This window comes from Eubalaena glacialis, chromosome 12 (genome assembly GCF_028564815.1).
Source record: "Eubalaena glacialis isolate mEubGla1 chromosome 12, mEubGla1.1.hap2.+ XY, whole genome shotgun sequence".
NCBI classification, from domain to species: Eukaryota; Metazoa; Chordata; class Mammalia; order Artiodactyla; family Balaenidae; genus Eubalaena; species Eubalaena glacialis.
The window spans coordinates 21,874,291-21,897,554 of record NC_083727.1 but is presented as its reverse complement, the minus strand read 5'-3'; the positions used below and the strand labels follow the sequence as shown (position 1 = coordinate 21,897,554).

Genomic DNA, 23,264 nt, shown 5'->3' with positions numbered 1-23,264 from the left:
CCTGGGTCACTTTTCTAATGTCATTCTGAGATGCCCTTGTAAGCGCATCTCAGACCGATTTGACAGCCAGCAGGAACGGGTATCCAACACCACACAGGAAAGGCACAATTTAAAAGGCTCTGGCAGTTTCTGGGGAGATTCTGTGTCATATTGTACCGGCATCACCACATTAAAACCAGCACGTCAGCCCTTAGGAGAGGGAGGCCCGTGATGCGGGAAAGTTGCATTTGACTCCTAGAGACTGGAAACTACTGAGGTTAAAACGGGCAGTTTTCTGTCCCGCAAAGCACTAAAATATCCCTACTGTGAAGAGAGTGAGGGAAGGTGGCGAATCCTGAGCTGACCCATCAGTAAAATTAATAATGACAGTTTCTGGTGGCAGGATAAAACATTTGGTCAGGGTTTCAGAGTTAAAAATGTAGGTTTTTTAGAGCCTGCATCAGCTTTGTTTCCAAGCTTCCTGGGATGACATCCTCACATCCACTGACTGAATTTATGCTTGCTCCAGGGGAAGCCCCACCCCACCTCTGCGCATGCCCCACCCAACGCTGCTTTTCCCTGCGTTCATCAAACGTTTGCCTTATTTGGAGAGCCCGGAAGATTTGCAAAGGTTAGGATCAGTTAGTGTTTTGTGATTTTTTTTTTTTTTTTTTTTTGCCAGTCTTTCTCATGTCACCCTTCCTATCGTTTTAGAACACATTTTGCTAATACGATGGGCTTTGTCTTCAAACTTGGAAATTCCTTCTTGCTTTATTATAGCACAAAAATTTCTATTTTAATCCCCTTTTACTCTAGAGGTGGTTAAGGGGTGGGGGGAGCAAAGGAACAAAATATTCATGTTACAATATGGAATTAATAATAATTATTAATTTTACCTTTCTGTATCCTAGAGCAGTTTTCCATATTATTTTTATTTATGATATACCTGTCAATTGTTAGGACATCATAAGGACTCTCCCTCACCACATCCTCCCCAGCAAATCTGGTCACACCTCTAGCCCTGCCTGCAGCCAAGTACCCACAAGAATGCAAGTGCTCTGAACATGTACACACACACACACACACACACACACGCACACAGCCATCCTTCAACTTTTTATTTACGATCAGAAGTTGTCATAGGATATAAGAAAAACTAGATATCCTGACAACCATGAAGGCAAGAGCTGTGGTCTACCGTCGTGGGGGCCACCATGAGCACTACTCCACTGGAATCCAGTAAAGCAAATGCCGCAGGAGCTGGGCCCAACAATCTCATTTTTAACAAGCTCACCTGGCGATTTGATGCATCCGTTACTTTGAGGACATTCCCAGAGGTCTGCCTGTGCTCTACAGATGCAAATAAGTGGATATGGGGTTGCCAGCTCTCTCATTATCCAGGTAGGCAGGGGCTGGTCTGGCACACCTTATGTTCAAAAGCTGCTTTTGCTTCCAAGGAAGAAACAATTCTTTTTGTCTTTTTTTTAAATTCATTTTTATTGGCATACAGTTGATTTACTATGTTGTGTTAGTTTCTGCTGTACAGCAAAGTAAGTCAGTTATACATATCTCAACTCTTTTTTAGATTCTATTCCTATATAGATCATTACAGGATATTGAATAGAGTTCCCTGTGCTATACAGTAGGTCCTTATTAGTTATCTATTTAATATATAGTAGTGTGTATATGTCAATCCCAATCTCCCAATTTATCCCTCCCCCCCTTCCCCCTTGGTAACCATAAGTTTGTTTTCTACATCTGTGACTCTATTTCTGTTTTGTAAATAGGTTCATTTGTGCCATTTTTTTAGATTCCATGTATAAGCGATATCGTATAATATTTGTCTTTCTCTGTCTGACTTATTTCACTCAGTATGACAATCTCTAGGCCCATCCATGAGGCTGCAAATGGCATTATTTTGTTCTTTTTTATGGCTGAGTAATATTCCATTGTATGTATGTGCCACATCTTCTTTATCCATTCCTCCATTGATGGACATTTAGGTTGCTTCCATGTCCTGGCTATTCAAAAAGATACATGTGTCCAACTGTTCACTGAAACAATTTTTAATCTTTGTTCATATGGTATGGTAGCAGTACTCTTCCATTTAAAAAAAAAAATACTTTGGAGAGAAGGAGAAAGACCAGAGAAATGGCAGGTGAAGAGTCCTCACATCTTGCTTAATATTTTTTGTGTTGCACACTCTGACTGCAGCCATAGATGCTAGAGCTCTGAAGTAATCTTGAGTGCTCCCCTAATTCATCCGCTTCCATTGCCTGAATCCGTACTATCACACAGCATATATTTTTATCCTTCTATTTATTCCACAGCAAAGTTTATTATAGAACTTCCCTTTAGTTTAGAAGCTACTGAATGCCATCACAGATAATGAAAATATTTTTCCCCATAGCAAGTCCAGATCCTTCTTGTGTCACGTAAATTCATTTCTTTAATCTTGTTAAATACCATTAAGTTCCTCCATCAATACCTAAACTTCCTACTCATCTGTCTTTCCATTTTTCTGGCAAAAGAACACCTGTTCATAAATCAAATAATTTAGCAGTTAGAAGGTACAGCTACAATTTATAGATAATCTGTTCCAGTGCATAGGTGTGTCTCTGATTGTATGTGAGATAATTTATGTGGGACAGGGGCCTGGCATTAAATAGTATTGAATCACCTGGTGAAAAGGTAGTTCCCCCTCAATTATCTTTCGGTCCTTCTGATTTCATTTAGAAGAGTCTGTATTGCATTCTAGTATGTCTTTAATGCCCCTCTAATACTGACTAACATCCCTATTTAGCAGGCCTCAGAATCAAACAGGCAAACATGTCTATCAAACATTTATTAAGATCAATTAGTTTTCATTGTATTTTTTTTTTGTGGTTATCTTTCTTAATGTGTTCCATTTATGAGAGTTTATAAATCTCATAAGTTTTCCTTTAAATATATTTATTTAAGAAAAAATGTGAACTGACTAAGAAAATAATTTTTTTTTAAAAAATCAAGTAGCATGCGACAGGACTGCATTAGGACTTTTGACTTTAGTAGGCACTTTGCATTTGTGGGTCCCTTCCTCCGTATAATATTATTCAGAATGCTTATATGCCACAGGAAAGAACTCATTTAGTAAAATATGTTTTTCACAGTGAAAATCTTTTTGTTTATTTTGAGGCTCAACCAAAAAATAGTTCTTGTCTGTTGAGAGACATTGTAAGTGATCTTCAGTCATGCACTCCCACAGGTTTTTTGAGTCAAAGATTATTTAACTCTGATATCTTTTAAAGATATAATTCTAATATAGAAAACAGAGCATGGAATTTGGAGACAGACGGAACTGGTCTTGAACCCTCTCCAGACTTAATAGCTCTGTGATCTCGGGCAAGACAATTACCTTTTATGAGTCTTTATTATCTCATCCGCAGGATGGAGTTGGTAACTCCCACTTAAGATATGGTTTTGAAGATGAAATTATCGCCACCAATATTTATTGAGCCCCTCCTATGTGCCAGGCTCTTTTTTAAGTGCTACAAATACCACAGTGAACAAAACATAAGCTTACCATTCTTGTCCAGCTGATGGTCTTACATGGAGTTGAGTATTTCCTTGCTGGTTCTTAAGTCATTGAAGCAGAGTGTTGCCTGGGAGTGGATTAGAACTGAATTTCTTATACTCCTAGTTCTAAAATAATTATCCCTCTTGCTGCTACAGATTTTGAGTCACAATTAGCTACCAAAGGTTACTTAGAGATTCAGCAAGACCTTTTGTAGATTTTTTTACCGACTTTTTTTTTTTTTTAGTTCATAAAACTTCAGCTACCTTCAGGGAAACATATTTGCTATAAATATTTTGCACTATTTTTACCTTTTTTAATATATACTGTTTATCAGTAAACATAATTTGCATTATAAATTTTTAGAAAGGCAGATACACATTCTTCAGTGCCTGAAAATTCTTGATGATAAGCTGTTACCCTCATATAACATTTGCTGCTGGCCAGACTGACATAGGCACAGCTAGCCCCCAAAAGATCTTTTGTCCTCGCTTACGGAACAAGTAGCTCCTTTTTAGTGGTGATGATGCCAGAAATGGAGTGATCTGGAGAGATTTTCATCTTTCATAGAGATTTTTTTTTTTTGCCTGGCATCACCAAAGCACATCCTAAGCTTTCCAGGTATGACATCTGATGATCAGCAAGTAGGCTAGGTAAAATAAAGTTAACTGGATAACTGGATAAGAATATTCAGATTAGTTATTTGAACTTATATAACTTTATAGAAAAATGAGTGAATTTTTACTCAGTTTGGAGCAATGGAGGAAGAGGTAGAGCTTAGATATTTTTTAATATTAATGAGTCAAAAATAACATCATCATTCTACAACCCACACAGGCTATTAGAGTCAGCATTATCTTCAGTGTAAACATTTCATTTGCAGGTATTTTTCTTCTACAATCGATTCGATAAGTCTTGGCCTTAGTGCTAACTATATATTTGAATTTTACATGAATGCACTATTGTAAAACTGTTGTTGGCGTCTCAAATTGTTGGTGAAATTCCAGGCCAATGTTATCTGAGGTGACTAGATTATAGTGAAAAAAACCAATAAAATAGATCTTTAAAATACATACTGTCTCTGTTTTAACACACATGTACATTTTGTGTGGTTCCCTTCAGAGCTAATTATACTGTTTTAAAACAATAACAGAGAAGCAAAGGATAAGGAAATATAAAGCTGCCCAACTGTGGAATCACCGACCTGACATTCTAGGCATACCATAGTCTAATTACCATGTATTGGCAGTCAGAACAGTTACGTAGAGGAGAAAGTTTAAAGCAAAGAATTTCCAGTGTCTTATTATTTCTTACAATATCCTGTCTATTTTTTCTATGAATGTAAACAACAAGTTGCTCCGAAGATGTTCGCTTTGATATCCCCACCGTGTCTTTTCCTGCCAAGACCTGCCTGTCACCTGGTTCCATTTTGCTACAATACTTATTAGAGTTTGAAAATCATAACATTCAATTTCCTGCCTTTTCCTTGAATATGCAAACTATACAGCAGCAGCAGAACAAAGATTCTTTCATGGCCATTAAGCAGTATCCTTAACAGAATCCAAACTTGCTGGTGGTTCAGTTCTCAGTTCCACCATCTTCTTACTCTTGGGAAACTTTCCAATGCTGGAAGGTAAATCTATATCCTGAGCCAGTTTTACCTAAGAAGCTCTTTTTCCCTTATATCTGTCCACCAAATTTCAGTATCAAGAGTACTTGACTTTCTGCTTACCATACGGAGGGGATAAGTTTTACCCCACCCTGCCCTGCTGAACTGAGTATCTGGAGTGGCCACTGGGTTCGAGAAACAAATGGAAATGTTCCATGCAACTTCTTTGGAGTCTATCTTCCAACATAGTATCTAAATCCATGCACGGCTGGCATCCTTTCTGGAAGCTAATTTGGCTTTATTTTCCAACCTGCTGCTGGTTCACACATAATTTGGCATTATGTATCAACAGCCTTAAAATCTTCATAGCCTTTGACTATAAGAAAATAATTTAAATCACTATGTTGTACACCTGATACTAATATAATATTGTAACTCATCAATATTTCAATTAAAAAATTAAAAATAAATTTAAAAAATAGTTTAACATTCAAAGACTTCTACAAAAGATATTCATCATGATATTTTTAATAAATTAAAAATTGAAAATCTTTTACTACTTAATGTCCAAGAATAAGAATCAGTTAAATAAATGTTGGTCAGGGAATTCCCTGGCGGTCCAGTGATTAGGACTCGGCACTTTCACTGCTGGGGCCCAGGTCCAACCCCTGGTCAGGGAACTAAGATCCCACAAGCTGCTCGGCCAAAAATAAATAAATAAGTAAATAAATATATAAATAAATGTTGGTGCATCTATAAAATGGAGTTTTAAGCAGCTCTGGTCAGCGTTTATATTCTAGAAGTATTTCTATAATGGCATATCAAAAAGTCTCATGCTATAATCCCAAACAAAACTGCATGCACAGTATGATCTTAACTTCTTAGCTGTGTATAAATAATATGAACAAAGAGTGAGGGAAAAGAACATATAGCAAAATATTAACAGTGGTAATTTTTATTCCTTTCTTATGTTCCAACTTTTTTCCCTATATACCTTTCTATAATTTCTATAATTTCCTGTAACGGGCATAAAGAAAATACAATTTTAAAAATTAAGATACAGAAGAAAAAGAAGGGGAGCAATTGATGGGCTGCATGTTTTCACGTCCATTCTACCTCCTACCTCCATATACTGCTCTCTGCTGGGGCACTTTGGCTAGAAATGTACACTATCCATTCTCCTACTGAAGACAAATCGCTAATTAGGGGTGATGATAAGAACCTGTGTCACCTGGTCTCTTCTTTTTCAGCACACGACGGTTTTGCCCTTTATATTAATTGAGATGAGGACATCACACCATGCGTATCCCAGCAGGAGCAGCGGACTGGCCGCCATATGTACCTTCTCTGTTGGCTATATATTATGGTAAGGACAGTGCCTGCTGGGCTTTCTTACTGTATTGGATTTTGCACTGCTAAATTTGGGCACATATTTCATTATGGATATAATCACTAACAGATTCACCCTGCGTGCCTCATTTGGTCCAAGACCTGGGCTTTGTCTCATTTCCCCAGATGCTTATATTTTTAGAAAGTATATGCCAAACCTCACACAACAGGAATTTGTTGAACAATTCCATGTAAGCAGTGGTTCTTCCAAGGCTACATTTTTCAACTCTTTTTCAAACTAAATGTTTTTCTTGGACATCAGTTTTATTGCTTAAGGGCTTTTTTGCTTGGGATTTTTTGTTGTTGTTGCTTTTTTTGGGAGTGAGGGAGTTGCAGCAAATGCAAATGAGGACAGAAGAAATGACCTCTTAGAGGAGTGACTTCTATCCTGTAAGTGAAACAAGTGAAAATGTACATTTTCCTGAGTCAGTTTAAAACCTTTTCCAGAATTTGCTATTACATATAGCATACATTTAATGGTTTTGTTTTGAAAAATTGGGATAAATAAATAGCAGGAAATCTCTACTTTGTCTATTGGGCATGAATAAGCCCCAAGTGTGAGGTGCCAAATTTATCTGATAAAAGAATTTTTGCCTGTTGAGTTTACTTCACTTTAATTTCAGTTCTAACCATGTTTTAACATTTCAAAATTATTTATCTTAAGATAATTTCTTATTTCTCTGTATAATTCCAAGTGCTCTTTGATGTATTAGCATACACAGAAAAGGTCTCTCCCCTCAGCATTTCTGCCTGTTGGGACTCTCTTGTCATGAGTTCTGGGTCACCATCACCTCCTTTAAGTCTTTAGGACTGAATCACGTTCTTCCAAACCCAGGACTGCACTTAATCCCACCAAAATCCTGGAGCACTTTGGGAGGTCCAGTCCCTGTGGAGCATTTGGCTCCAGCCAGTCAAGAGATATAAAATAAAGGTCAGTACAGTACTTCACATACTCTGCCTGAATGATCACATAATGCTCCAAATCTGAACAAAAAGGGAATTTGCTTTTAGGAAGTCACACCCTGTGGCTGGATCTAAGGGGACATCCAGGCTACAGACCCCAGAACAAACATGCGGTCATGTTCAATTCCATCTGCCACTTCATTGATGAGTCACCGACTGTTCACGAGGACTGGGGAACGTTTGTTTTCCTAGTGACTTTTTAGATTTTTTTTTCTACCCAAAACATTAAGTATTAGCTTTCTCTGAAAGAAAAAATTCAAATGATCCGGGCTCACAGGTGAAGTGTGACTGTGAAATTATATCTTAAAAATGAATGCATGTGCTTTATACATAAGAACTTGATGTTCCAATGACTCTTATCTTTCAGAAGAGTCAGGTAGGAAAGCTAACAGTTATTCCAGGGTTGCTACAATGTTTACAGCACATCTGGAACTGCCTATAGATTTAGTTTAAAAATCAAATGCCCGGGCTTCCCTGGTGGTGCAGTAGTTAAGAATCCGCCTGCCAATGCAGGGGACACAGGTTCAAGCCCTCGTCCAGGAAGATCCCATATGCCGCGGAGCAACTAAGCCCGTGCGCCACGACTACTGAGCCTGCACTCTAGAGCCCGCGAGCCACAATTACTGAGCCCGGGTGCCACAACTACTGAAGCCCGCAAACCTAGAGCCCATGCTCCGCAACAAGAGTAGCCCCCACTCGCCGCAGCTAGAGAAAGCCCATGCGCAGCAATGAAGACCCAACGCAGCCAAAAATAATAAATAAATAATAAAAATGATAAATTTAAAAAATAAAAATAAAATGCCCTTCCCACCTCTCCCCCCAAAACACAGCCTCAATACTTTGCACTCATATTCACTTACCTGTGGGAAGGGAGGACTTTTACTCTGGGAACTCTGGGTGTATTTCTGTGAATTCATTTATATGCCACTAAATTATCTGAATCTTGTAGAGCCCCAGAGATTTTAGGAACTACATACTTTCTGATGGCTTTTCTTCCACTGTGGGTGCGATCAGTCCACATTCCAAAGAGACACGTGGGAAATACCACATAGTCTTCATTGTAGACCCCCAAGATCCCTCATTAAAATGAAGCATTACTCACGCTCTCTGTGCCAAGGGCGGCCTGCCAGCTCTGCACCCTCCCTGAGCAAACCAGTGCTTGTTTGGACACATATCTGCATTAACCAGCGAATTCTCCCAGTTATGTTCTGAGAAAGCTTTCAAAGTAGACTTTCCTTTGGTGTTCTGCCCTAGGCATTCATAGCTATGCCAAGAGCTAAACAATGCCCTTCACACCATGTCACATTATACAAACCCAGGGATTTTAATTGTCATCAAAAAAGTACTGGGTTTTACTCCCTTCCGGACTATCTCAGATGCGACGTACCAGCGACACAACAGCAAAAGGTTCAGGATGTGAAATCTTTACCATACCACATACCAGGGTTGTTCTGGACATTCCAGAACCTTATGCCAAAATGTAAGAAAGCATTCCTCTTGTCACAGGCTAATTATAAAGTAGATCTCCCTTAAAATCCTCTGTGTGGTTGAGCTGAATCTATACCTCTGAGGCTGCTGGCCAGCCTGCCTGTCTGCTTGGCTCTGATTCTAGCTTGCTGCCCATTTTCACAAGTCTCCCTACCCGTCTGAATCTGCTGTCTTCCTAGGTTTGGGTCACAAGAGTTGAGAAAGCGAGGGACACCAGAGCTTTCCCTCATGGACTGGAGCCCACTGAGCTCCCACGCTCAGTGGCTCCACTTCCCAGCCCCCATCTCAGTCCGACCCAAGCTCAGCATCTGAAGTCATCCCAGACCCTTCCCTTGCCCACCTCCACTTGTCTTTCCACTTGTCTGGGACACAAATATCCCCTGACCATTGATGGTGGGCTCTTAACTCCCTTTCTGTACACCTCTCCTCCACCATCCCTCCTCCGCGCATTTCTCTGCACCTTATTTGTGACATTTCCCCTTAATGAGTGAGATGATCCATATTCTCCTATACAGGACACAACACAGAAGTCCCCTTGGTTTCTAATGCAACAGTAATTATCAGGAATTGTACTGAGTACTATTTTTTCGACTGCTGTGCCAAAAGTGATTTTAAATATTACCGTATTTAGTTCCCCAAATAACACTTTGAGATAAGCATTATCTGGCTCATTTTACGGATAAGGACACCAAAGCTTAGAGAGATGATATGGCTTGCCCAAGGAAAAGACACTATTTTTGTTGTTGCCAGAACTACAGTTGACCCTTGAACAACGTGGGGCTTAGGGTTGCTGACCCTCGCCGCAGCGGAAAATCCGAGGATAATTTTACAGTTAGCTCCATATACATGGTTCCTCTGTATCTGCAATTCCTTCATATCTGAGGTTCCACATTCATGGAGTCAACCACTCTCAGATCATGAGGTAGTGTCGTAAGTATTTACTGAAAAAAAAATCTGCGTCTAAGTGGACCATCGCAGTTCAAACCCATGTCGTTCAAGGGTGGACTGTACAGTGCGATCCCTGGGGTGTGCCTGCAGAGTCTGTACAGTGAACCATATATTCTCCACCCCTTCCTACTGTGTGAAGGGTAACTCTATGGATGAAAAAGTTAAGTGAGTTTTTAGTTTTTGTTTTGAAGCAATACATCAGAAGCAGCCAGGTCTAATCGTTAAGGCCACTTCCTGGGTTTGAATTCCCACTCCCACACTTAATCTTTCTGGGCTTTAACTTATTCGGACATAAAATAGGGACAGGGATAGTATGTACCTCACGGGGTGGTGGTGAGGACTCAGTTACTCTATGTAGAGCCCATAGAACTATGCCTGGCAGACAGTAAAAGTTTCTGTATTTGCTATTATTATTTCTACATTTGCAGTTCCGAGAAGCTCCTCAGCAGTAGTAGCAAGAGCACGTGTTTTCTTCTCAAGGGTCTGAGAATTTTAGTTACGATGCTACAAGTCCTTTCTCTTCCTTTACTCATTCTTGCTCACTTACACACTCTTCACTTTAAGAATCCAAAACAATAAAGGATATAAAAATACAAATTTGTTTTTAAGTTTAAAAGGATCATCAGGAAATCTTGAAGGAGGGGCTGAGCAAAACAAGTGAACTTTAAGATCACGGGATGCTGACCGTTGTCACCCTCCAGTTGACAAGTTCTACAAGAGCAGACGTCCTCACTCCACCTGGTGCAGGACTCCTGGTGGCCAATCTGTTCCTTGGATGTGGTGCCCTCTCCCCAGCCCCTCACATCCTTGTCTCCCTGCAGTATTGTTGCCGCTGCAGCTCTGCTTTTCAATCTGCAGGGCACACAAAGAGGAAACCACTGCAGATCCTAGGAAATTTACATCCCCAGGGATTCAACAGCGGGTCTCCTGTGTGCTGAGGAGTCTTCTTGCTGCCTCTGGCCATCACCCCCTCCCACGGTGGTTCTCATTCAGCCAGAGCCCACCTGAGATCTGAGGGGCCGTGCATAGTACATGCTGACCACTCCATGCAGGGCACAGTCAAAAGCAAGGAGGCATTAGTGAAGTGGAGAAGATGGGAGTGTCTTCTCATGGATAAACATTTCTTATCACTGCAGTGAGCTTATATAAAGCAAAACAGAAATTTCTGTTGTCTCGGGGCCCTAGTCGTTTTTGATAAATTCCACACTCCAAATCCTACTGCCCCAAATGTGTCCATTGTACAACTTTCCAACCTAGAAAATAAAACAAAGTAAAATCATAGTGAAGTGTGATCTTTCTTTTATGATATAAACTTAAATGGTCCAAAATCAGAATTTTGTCACCACCAAACTTGGTTATGCCTCAGCCATACAATTGCAGATTTTTTTTTGTTTTCTTATTGAAACGTTTCTATATTTCCTCAAATTTTTGCTGGAAACATACATAATTTTTAAGGTAGAGAAAAAATTCTTAAAAATAAAAATAAGAATGTACTCTAATTAAGAAGTCTTGTAAAGAATATTAGGCCATGAACGAGTAAAAATTTTTTGCATAAAATTTGCATCTGCTTCACTAAGAAAATTAAATTTTGGACCACATTAAACTCCTGTTTAGTTGGATGTTTCTTCACCAGTTGAACAGATCTGGCCAGCAGATGACCAGCATTTTCTTCTGTTCAACCTGAATCTTTCACTCGACCATAACTGCCTACTCTGTTGACTTTTACATCTGGGATAGTGTGTGAAAGTTTTCCTAATTTCCTGGCATCGGAAAACTGGAACCAAGCTGAAAGAGTGACGTGCTAAGTGCCTCCCATTCTGAAGAGAGATACCTTTCTTGGGTCTTATAAGAGAGAGCCAGAGGACCCTGCTTCCTTACCCATCCCCAAAGCCATCCACACTCTTTGCCGTGCCCATCCTCCCCACCCTCCTTCCTCAGCCTGGCTGGGGAAGAGGGAGAGGGTCTTTGCATTCTTGAGTTTGGGGTCTAGGGGAGCTACTGGGAAAGGAAGTGCCTCCCCACACTCGCCAAAGCCAGTTAGTTGTAAGAGGCTCCAAAAGAAGCCCTGGTAAATATCCAGGGTGAGACAGGAATCTAATTTAGGAATCAGACTTGTTAACCTTCCTTATGCCTCCTACCTGAGCAAAGAAAAGGGCATTGGCAGGATATGGCAGGGTGGAGGGAGGGGCAGCTGTAGAGCAGCCTAGATCCTACCATCGTAAGTGGCAAAGATAGATGGGCTTCTTGTGGATCTGGTGTGACATCAAGGGAGGTTGCTGGGCTTGAACTATCCACTCAAGAAGGCCAGCCCCTGGACAAGGGTTTCCCAGGGGCAAAAAACTAGAAGGTTCCGCTGTGGGCAGGAGCCAGGGGGTGTTGAAGAGGGCAAGCTGGAGCCAGCCAGTCTCCCACAACGTCTGCAAGTGGAGAAGCCCTTCAGAGACCCCCTACAAACCTCCTGCCTATGTACCCCATGCACAAGTGAGCATCTGAGCAACAGCCTCACAGCCTGAATCAGTGGGAATTTGGTATTAGCCAGAGGAGCAGTGGCAACCACTTGTACAACTATGGGCAGTGAAGGCAGAAGATATTCATCCTCCCATTTCACTTCCTGGATGGAGAAGAGACATCCCAGAATCAGGATTTACCCTCCCCTTCTACATCAAGGTACTGGAGTGGAGGGCAGCATGAAAATGTAGAGTCCCCTCCCGCTCAAGGCTCCAGCGATAATCCTGGTGTGTTCAAGGAAAGCAGAAAGCCAGTGTGTTGGAGCAGAGCTAGAGGGAGAGTGAACAGAGACTCTTGGGGTAGAGAGAGGGTCATGTAGGACCTCGTAAGCCATTGTAAGGACTGTGTCCTCAATTCAGAATGAAATTGAGAGTCACTGGAAAGTTTTGAACAGAGAATTGACATGATCTTAGACGTTTTTAAAAATTCACTTTGGCTACTGTGTTAAGAACAGATGGGGGCTTCCCTGGTGGCGCAGTGGTTGAGAATCTGCCTGCCAGTGCAGGGGACACGGGTTCGAGCCGTGGTCTGCGAAGATCCCACATGCCGCGGAGCAACTAAGCCCGTGCGCCACAACTACTGAGCCTGCGCGTCTGGAGCCTGTGCTCCGCAACAAGAGAGGCCGCGATAGTGAGAGGCCCGCGCACCGCGATGAAGAGTGGCCCCCGCTTGCCGCAACTAGAGAAAGCCCTTGCACAGAAACGAAGACCCAACACAGCCAAAAATAAAATAAATAAATAAATAAAATGACTAATACAAAAAAAAAAAAAAGAACAGATGGGGGCAAGGATGGAACAAGAGAACAGTTAAGAAGCTGTAAAGTCATTTTGGAGGGAGATGATGTGATTTGGACCAAGGTGGTAGAAATGGCAGTGTGAGAAATAGCAGGATTCTGAATATATTTTGAAGATAGAATCAACTGTATTTCCTGTTTAATTTAGACCAAATCCAAATTAAACTCCAGACTCAAACCCCTTTAATACTTTTCAACTTCGGTGTGTGATAGGCAGAATAATGATACCCAGAGATGTCCACATCCTAATCCCCGGAACCTGTGACTATGTCACTTCACATGACAAAAGAGACTTTGCTGATGTGATTACATTAAAGATATTGACCTGAGGAGATTAGCCTGCATTATCCAAGGGGGCCCAATCTAATCTTAAAAGGAGAGACCCTTTCCCAGCTGTGGTCAGAGAGGGACGTGACTGGGAGAACAGTCAGACACACGTGCTGTGAAAAGGACTCAAACGACATTTGCTGGCTTTGAAGATGGAGTAAGAGGCTATGAACTAAGGAGTGTGGGCTGTCTCTAGAAGCTGCAAAAGTCAAGGAAACAGATTTTCCTCCAGAGCCTCCAGAAAGGCATGCACCCCCACCAACATCTTGATGTTAGTCCCGTGAGACCTGTGTTGGCTTTCTAACCTACAGAATTAGAAGATAAATTTGTGTGGTTTCAAGCCACAGAGCTTGTGGTAATGTGTTACAGTAACAATAGACAACCCATACACTTGAGCAAGTCACTTAGTCTCTGTGGACCTCAGTTTCCCCATCTGAAAAAAAAGAGGGTGATGATACGTAGGCAGGATTGCTGTGAGAATCAGAAAAATGGGTACAAAATGCCTGCCACATGATTGGCACTCAGTACAGTATCCATTGTTGTTGATCTGTGTTTATGCTAAGAATACTCAGTCCTTAGGGAGCCTGAATCAGCCCCTTTCTGCATGTTTCTTCACTCGTTAACCTGTCATGCTACTCTGGCAGGTAGAGGTCCATATCCTTGAAGTCAGATAGTCCTTGTTCAGATCCCCTCTTCCTAAGGGCTCCTGGTTCAGATCCCCTCTTCCTAAGGGCTTTGAGCAAATCACTTATTCCCTCTTAGCCTCATTTTTACCACCTCTAAAATGGGAGGTAATGCCTGCATATTATCTCCCACTAGAGATAATAGATTATTGAGCACGTGGGTCACTCAAGAAATGATAGTATCTTTCCTTCCTCCCAGGTGATAAAAATCCTGAGTGTCTGAGTCTCTGTGAAAAGGTCTCATTTCTCTCTCTTCCTCTTTTCCCCACCATCCTTATTTTCGTTTTATCCTTGGCTCTTCTTAAGGATTTTGGTCCTGCTTGGTGGGGTCTGTGTCTCCTTGCTACCTATTAAGAGTGCGAAAGAGTGTTCTGAACATTTCTTATGCTTCATGTACTAAGTTATTCCCCAAGCTCTGCTTTTCCCCTGAGATTTGAGAATGTCGTTGCTTTCCCATTATTCTAATCTGTTTGTTTCTACAAACACTTTGTGTAGTGGTAGTTATTGTTTTCTTATCCTCTGAGGAGGAGGAGCCTATCTAGACAGTTGAGGGCTTGCCGAGTAAGAGTGTGGCTGGCATGGGACTCCTCAGAGTGTCCATCTGGGTGCCGGTTGAATCAGTGTCTTAGATCAGCATCTGGACAGAAAAGGTTTTTGTGTATCATCCATCTCAGTTCCCAGTGTTTATTATTCTGAGTTTCATCTTCTCTTACCCCGAACAGCTGGTTCTCAGGCATCCTGGGTATACATGAAGAACTAGAATTCCGCATATGCTATTAACCAGGCCCCTCACCAAGACCATTTTATATGCGCTTATGACCGTTCCCCCACTCCTCAACACCCCTACCCTCCATCCACCCCAACACTACTACTTCTCTTCCCTGCCGTCTTCCGGAACCGCCTTTTGGATGCTGCTTGTGCCTTTGATGCTATCGGCAATTTTACTTTGTATTTCTCCAGCCAGCTCTGCCCATCCCCCTCCACCTCCACCTCACTGTCCCCTGTCCTCTCTCAGCAGACGGCCTAGTCTTTAACTTCGCAGAGAATGTAAAAAACTCTCTCGGCATCATTTGCTGGCTCTTCCCACTCTACCCAAACCTCAGTGCTGGAGTTCTTTGGAGTTCAGCACGCGGTCTTTTTCTCTTTTTATTTATTATTTTTACATTTTTTTTGTGGCAAGAATACTTAACTTGAAATCTTCCCTTGTAACCGAGGTCCTCTTTTTTTAGTACCTCTTCTCCCTGGATAAATCCATCCACTCCGTGTTTACAACTACCTCCATCTCAGATCTCCAGCTCGGCGCTCTCTCCTGATGTCCGCTCACAAGCCTCTCACGCCTAGCAACTGCAAACCAAACTCATGCAGTGCCTGCTTTCCCAATCACACCCCCAAACCTGTATCCCCTTGGCATTGCCACCCATCCAGTTATTCATGCCAGAAATCTATGAAACCTCTTCAGCCCACCTCTCTTGGGCCTATTACAGAGAATCATCCACCGATTTCTAGCTTCTACACCTCTGAAGTACTTTTAGAATCCGTACACTTTGCTCCCTCTCCACTGCCAACACCATGGTCCAAGCTGCAGTCATCCCTCTCCTGAACCACTGCTTAGAGCTGGCATTCCCCCACTGCCACCCCGTCTACATGTAGGATCCCTCAGCTCTTTTTTTAAAATACATATTATCATGCCACTCCCTTGCTCAGAGAATGTGGATGACTTCCCATTGCTTCTAGAGATAAAGTCCAAAATTCCTTTACATGGCTTAGGGGACCTGCATTACGTGACCCCACTGACCTCTCTGGCCTTATCCTCCTCCTCTTCCCCCTTTGCTTATTACAGCCACGGTGACCTTCTCACTGATGGTCAAGAGCTATACGTTCCTTCCAGCTTCAAAGCTTTCACCTGCCCCACACCACCATCCAAACCCCATCTCTCCTCAGTCACATCACCCATAATTATTAGTTACAAATCCTACGCATCCTTCAGGTAGTAGCTGAAATCTCTTTCTCAGGGAGACCTTCTCTGATTCCCAAGACTTGGGTCAGCCCCTCGGTGGTACACTACTGCAGTCACCTGTTCATTTCCATCTAGGAAGTGAAAAACCAGTTGTTATTACAGAGAATAACATGTCCCTCTGTTATATGGTTATTTGGTTAATTTTTTTTCAAAGTCTGCCACCCAAAACCCCTCCCCTCACTATCTAGAGGGAGAGAAAGAAAGTTGAAGTGATCTTCAAGAAAATAAAAAGAGCCTCTTCGTCTACAGTTTTCTGAGGGTTTATACAAATCCATTCTCTTTAGACATCACATCAAATTGTCAGAGAAACCATTCTTAAGATAGATTGCTTAATAAGAGAAATTGTGATAGTATGTGAGTTTTAAATACAAGCAGATAAAGTAAGGAAACAATTTTAAATTATATATATTTTACACCTACCTTACACTTAGCTCAATCATAACCATGCAAAGTGTTTATGATACTCCTACCATCTACTCCTCTGATGTTGAATTTCAGCTTTATTGCCACTTCTCCTACTTGCCTGGTTCATTTAAGTTGCCAACTGACGTTGATAGACGTGTAGGAGGAAGCTCACAGTCTGTGCACCTCGCCAGAGTAACATCCTATAGGGGATCCTGGGGAGATGACCCAGTTCAGGCAATAAAAAATTCCAGGTAGAGGAAAGATCCATTTATTAGCCAAAGTACAGCCTCTCCATTTCCCTGAGGGGAGCCTTCTCGATGTCTTGAGAACGTAAGAGTGTTTTGAAGGCTCAGAACATATTCTCTGGTGGCTGCATGGGTGGGATTACGTAAACCTCTTTGCCATGATCCCAGGCCCGCCCGGTCCCGCCTTCAGCAGGTGGTTTCCACAGCCTGCGATAACTGGGCAGAAGCGTGTTCCCCGCATTGCATCACCCACAGCACCCAGCAGGGCTGGGCTCCCAGGAGACACAAAATGAAAACCAACTGAAAATAATTCAGATGAGGAGATATCTGTGCCAGAGTTGAGTTTATACCCCAAGAGTCAAAAGAAATTTACAGCCCCAAAGACCTTTTGTTTGAGATATAATGGAAATGGCAAGAGAACTTGGTCTAAGATACCCAGCAAAACTTTGACTTTATATATTTAAGTAGGCCCATTTCTCTAATAATTTTCAAAGTAAGAGAAGGAACTAGCTTGATTATTATTATCATATTTTAATTCTCCCATATTCTGAAAGAACCAGGTCCATGTAGATTCAGGATGAAATTCCTTAACTCTCTCCAGCAGGTATTTATTTATTGAGTCCCTCCCATGCGCCAGGCATGGTGCTAAGTGCAGGAGGTAAACAGTATATAAAGCTTTGGCTCTGTCCTCAGGAGCTTACAGTCTGTTGGAGGATACAGGGAAATTAAAAAGCAATTACCCTACAGTTCATACGTGCTATGTATAAGAGAAGAAATACAGGAGGCTCTCAGAGTCCAGAGGTACATTCCCTATCCCAAACTTACGGGGTCATGGAAGGCTTCCCTGAAGAAGTGACATGTAAGCTGGCCCTTGAGGGTGAATAAGAGTTAGCCATATGAAGGTCCAGGGTAAGGGTATCCAGGGCAGAGAAGGGAGATGGCCTGGAGGCAAGAAAGAGCAAATCACAGTCAGGCAGTGAAAGAAGTTTAGTGCACCTGGAACCCCTGGCATTTTCCCAACTCCAATCACTACCTCTACTCTCCCCACCACAACCGCTTTTATTTTACCTCTCCACAACATCCTTCTTTGAGCTGGGTTTTTGTTTGGTTGGTTGGTTGATTGATTTGCCTATTTCCTGAGATGCCAGGCTGTGTGTGGCTGCTCCCCCTCAGCCTCCTTGACAGGCCCCATTCATCTGCTCACTCCCTAACGCTCAAGCCTCTGAGCAAGCTTTCCCCACTGCCTCCCATCCCCTTTCTACTTCTTGGCCAAAGATTATTTTAAAATGCAAATCTGATCCTGTCAATGCTCCTACTCAAAACTCTTCAGTAGTTGGTTTTTTTTTTTCTTTTTTGGTAGCACTTTTATTTTTCCTTATACCATGACATATCCTTGGGCCATGATATTCTCACCTGACAGTAGAAAAACAAGATGTTTCAGTCATCCTTAAAAGCTGAGAATTCCGTACAAAAATCTTACGTAAATTAAAACAGTACATAAATTTGCAGGTACAAATACAAATCGTTTTGCGACTATAGTGAGTAATTTAGCCCCATGATATTCTGCTGGAAAAACATTGGATAAGAAAGAAAATGGAGTCTGAAAGCTTGGGTTAGCTATGTTTCTTAGCTGTGATGGAAGACTGCAAGAAAGAAGTCACAATTCATTCATAAATTCTTGCCAGCCTCTAGAGAAATCCAGAAATTGTCATTAGTGCTCTGTTCAGATCTGATCAGGCCCCAGAGGGGTGAACAGCTCACAAGAAATTGTCATCAGATCAGGCCAAGTCCCTTCCATAGACACATTACCCTTTGCCTCCCTTGGTTACACAAAATCTTCAACCAGATACACTAATCTGTAAACCAAATGTATGTACAGAATTTCAGAAAACATGTTATAAATAGTTAACTTGAGTACAATGTGAAATGGTGCTATTTGCCTGCCTATCAGGCAAGGGCAGGTGTCTTTTTAAAAAAGACATATTCAGGTAGATGAGTCTAACATAAGATGTGTACCTCTGCCAGGGCAAACTTGTACTTGTGAACTAACTCGTACAGAAAGTCAGTGTATCTGCCAGCAGTCCATTTAAAAGTATTTGCAGTGGCCAATGCCGGACTCATCAGAGCCCTGCTTGCTGGTCCACATCAGCTGGAGTAGCCAGATACCATATTTGCACTCAGAGGAGTGATCATCTTAATTGCCATTGTGGTTGGTTCCAGGGCTGTGCATCTGTTTGTGTTCTAAAGTCACTAACACCAAGATACTTGGTGATCCCACCAGACCACACGGTGCACATTGTGTTGGCATATAGGTCCTTTCCAATATCAGCATCGCATCTTTAGGTTGAATTGGAAGCATTCCCGTGAATGCCAGGATTCCATGCCCAAGAAGAATGGCTGAAAAGAGCTCCCGGATCTAAGAGCCTCCCACGGCTGGAGAGCCTCAGCTGATGTCAGGGAGCTCAGTTCTCTTCTCCAGGGAGGACGGGAAGCAGCACGAGCTCCTGTTTGACAACCAGGATGGGGCAGCACCTCTTCTCCTTGATGTCATGTGCAATTTCTGCTGTGGCAGTGAGGCTGTAACATCTTTTTCTCACAAACTTTAGAAATATTCTTCCCAGTATGAGCTAGCTCGGTCCAGAAACAGGATAACATGGAGCATGCGTAACCCTCCTAGATGGGCATCGTGTGGGTGACAGCATCACCGCAAGTCTGTACACGCAGCAGTGTATGACCAGAGGCGCACAGGGACGGCACAGCTGGAAGAGCAGCATGCTCAGCTGGTTACTGAAGGGGTCAAACAGGACCTGTGACAAGTGGCCTTGAGGTTCAAGGGAGCTTCACCAGGGAGAGCACGGTGTTTCCCAGGAGCAGCAGGAATCACCGCAGTAGGTGTGGTGCCAGATTCCCCTCCTCAGCCAGTAGGAACCGAGCTACGTTCATCAGCATTCTTCTCCGACAGACACCTCTCTTGTTCTGGGTTCGTCGTCCGTATGGTTTTCCTTCTGCCCCATACCTACCATTACGTCCTGTTATCTTTGGCAATAAATAACAGAAGGTAACCAGGCACAGGGGTTATCGTCCCCAGCAGAGACCCCTTTGCTCGTGCCCGAGCCATTGTTGAGGGAAAGAACAGTGAGTTTTTGATTCTTCCTGTGACTTTCATTTGCTGCACGCATAGATGGAGAAGAACTGGCCGTGAAGCAGTGACGGTACCATTTCACACTGTACTCAGCTATTTATAACATGCTTTCTGAAATTCTGTACATACATTTGGTTTAAAGTTTAGTACATCCAGCTGGAGGTTTTGTGTAACCAAGGAACGCTAGGGGTAATGTGTCTATGGAAGGGACTTGGCCTGATCTGACGGCTCTTCAGCCAGCTGACAATTTCTTGTGAGCTGTTCACCCCCTGGGGCCTGATCAGATCTGAACAGAGCACTAATGACAATTTTTGGATTTCTCTAGAGGCCCTGTGAGATCTCGCCCCTGCCTACCTGTGCTACCTCCTCTTCCCGTCCTTGCCCTCTCACCTTCCACCCTCCAGCCACACTCCACTTCTTTCCATCCCTCAGAGCCGCCATGCTCTTTCTTGCCTCAAGACATTCACACATGCTCTTCCCTCACTGATCACTTGATTTCCAGCCCAACCCCTTAACCTACTGAGAGGTTATCTACCCGCCCTTGGATTTTTACCTTAAACATCACTTCTTCCAAGAAACCTTCCCTGATTCCTCATCTAGTTTAGGTCTGTACTGCTTCTTCCTACCTGCTTCTTGCTTATTTGGAATTACTCCTTAGATATCTGGCTTTCCTACTGGATGGGGATGTCCTGAGGGTGGGAACTAGGCCTCTTCTGTTTTTTCTATATCCCCACCTCCTAGCATAATGTTTGTGCAAAGCGTTTGTCAAGAGGGAAGAGATATGGGGATATATATATGTATATGTATAACTGATTCACTTTGTTATAAAGCAGAAACTAACACACCATTGTAAAGCAATTATACTCCAATAAAAATGTTAAAGAACAAAAAAAACACAGAAATGAAAGAATGAGGAAAGGCTATAAGCAAATGTTAAGGTTTGGTGACCACAAGCTGAGTAAGTTATCTCTTGATTTCTGTTTTCATTGTGACATGAAATTATCTAAATGCAAGGAGAAAGGTGGGTGACAAAGAAGGGGTTTTTTGTTTTCTTTTTAAAGAAAGAATAATATAATATACCCCTCTTATCCATCACCTAGTTTCAACAATTATCAATATATTGGCAAACGTGTTTCACCTACACCTCCAGCTTGTTTTTTTATAGAGATATAATTTACATACCATAGAATTTACCCTTTTAAAGTGTACAATCCAGTGGTTTTTAGAATATTCACAAAGTTGTGCAACTATTACCCTAATTCCAGAACATTTTTATCACCCACTAAAGAATCCCTGTACCCTTTAAGCAATCACTGTCCCGTCCATCCCCTCTTCCCCCAGACCCCAGCACTGACTCATCTACTTTCTGTCTATATGCATTTGCCTATTCTGGATATTTCACATAAATGGAATCATACAAAATGTGGTCTTTATGCTGGCTTCTTTCACTTGTCATAATGATTTCAAGGCTCATCCATATTGTAGTACAAATTCATACTTCAGACATTTTTATAGCCAAATAATATGTCATTGTATGGATATACCACAATTCTTTTATCCATTTATCAGTTGATGGACATTTTTGGATTATTTCCACTTTTTTGGCTGAAGATGGAAATGTGAAGGTATAAGGTATCCACATAATTAAAGGGAGAAGAGCTAACAGGGAAGCAGAAGGATGTCAGGCCACAGAGAGGACCCATTTGAATTGAGACCAAAAATAATGCTGCACAGGCATGTAACTTTATGGCACACAAAACCCTTTAAACGTGAGCTCTGCCTCTTCTCCAGAACTGCACAATCCAGTTCTACTAATCTTCTTGTAGTTCCCCAAACCTCCCTTGGTCTCTCTTACCTCTGGCATTTGCAGTATCCTCTCCATGGGGACCATTTTCTTCCAGGCTTTACTCCCACATGCAGTCTATCTTTGAGTCTCAGATCAGATGTCACTTCCTGCAGGAAACCATCCCTGACACTCTGGGTTGGTGTTAGGTGCCCCTTTCCAGTCCTCCCATGGCATCCCCCCAGTCACTCACCAAAACACTCACAGCACTGCTCTGCAATCTCATCCCTGCACCACTGCCAGGCTGGTGGGCAGTAACTACTACGACATTCTCCATGTGATCCTTAGTGCCTCAGACAAAGCCTGGTACATAATCAAGGCTCAGTACATTTTGAAGGAATAAATGAATGAATGAGTGATGTATACTTTAAAAACCGTGAGTCAATGAGGGTCAAAGATGCTGAGAACTGGGGTAGGATAGTAATATGGCTGTCTTTCCAACACACTGACGGTTGCAATTCCTCAGAGATCAATTTTCACACCCTTGATAAGTGAGAACTAGAGTGATTAATGTTTTTCAAAACATATTTATTTGTATTTCGGAATAAGTTTTCCATCAAAGTTGGAAATAAATATTTCAGAAATATTAGTTCATCTATTCTTCCATTTTCTTTCTTTGTCCACGTTTGGTATTCCATTCTTGAATGAAGGTCTCTAGAATATAAATCAAAGTGGCAAGAAGCTGTTCACCCAGGTGAAAACAGGTAAAGAAGAATAGGATACTAGCCAGGATTTCAAATGTAATCTAGCATTAGAGAGATAGACTCTTAATTGACACTGGGAAGGGTGAAAGTGCTTTTTCAAAAGAAAGAAAACTACTAGTGATATACCCCCCATGGGGTACCATCAATTTTGTTAACTCAATTTTTTATTCCTTTTGTTAACTCAGTTAAAATTTTGACTATGTATACTCCCCCAAAATATTAAATATTATGGAAAATTAAAAATTTTACTAGCATAGTGAGTTAATAGGGATAGTCCCTGAACTTAACCAAATAAATCCTTTTTTAAAATATTTATGCATATAAAATTCAGCAACATTTAAAACATTGTATGCTCCAAGCCTTTGAATTAATTTTCCTTTGAGGAAAGCACTGTGTAGAGGAAGCAATATTGGACACATACAAATTAAGTGAGGTTGATCTATTGAAATGTAGCTGGCAATGATCCAGCTTCCTAGTTTGCTTTCAGTAGTTTATTTCTGAGTGCATGCATCTTTAAACTAACTATGTAGCTTGTTTTTACAAGAGACAGATAGTGGGAGATGGCCTTAAATTGACTCTTGCTTTGCAATCCAAAGTATATCTTAATGCAAGTTCCCCTGTGTTTATCTAATAATGAGGTTGGACAAGAATAATGCTGCGTCAGATTG

At 41.8% G+C, this 23,264-nt stretch overlaps 1 protein-coding gene across 1 annotated transcript in view; it reads left to right on the top strand.

Annotated features, from left to right (window-relative positions):
- AIG1 (androgen induced 1) overlaps positions 1 to 23,264 on the top strand; it is a 227,168-nt gene that overhangs the window by 181,932 nt on the left and 21,972 nt on the right. Inside the window, 1 exon segment of the mRNA XM_061207459.1 lies at positions 6,392 to 6,507. Coding sequence (XP_061063442.1) covers positions 6,392 to 6,507 — 116 coding nt within the window.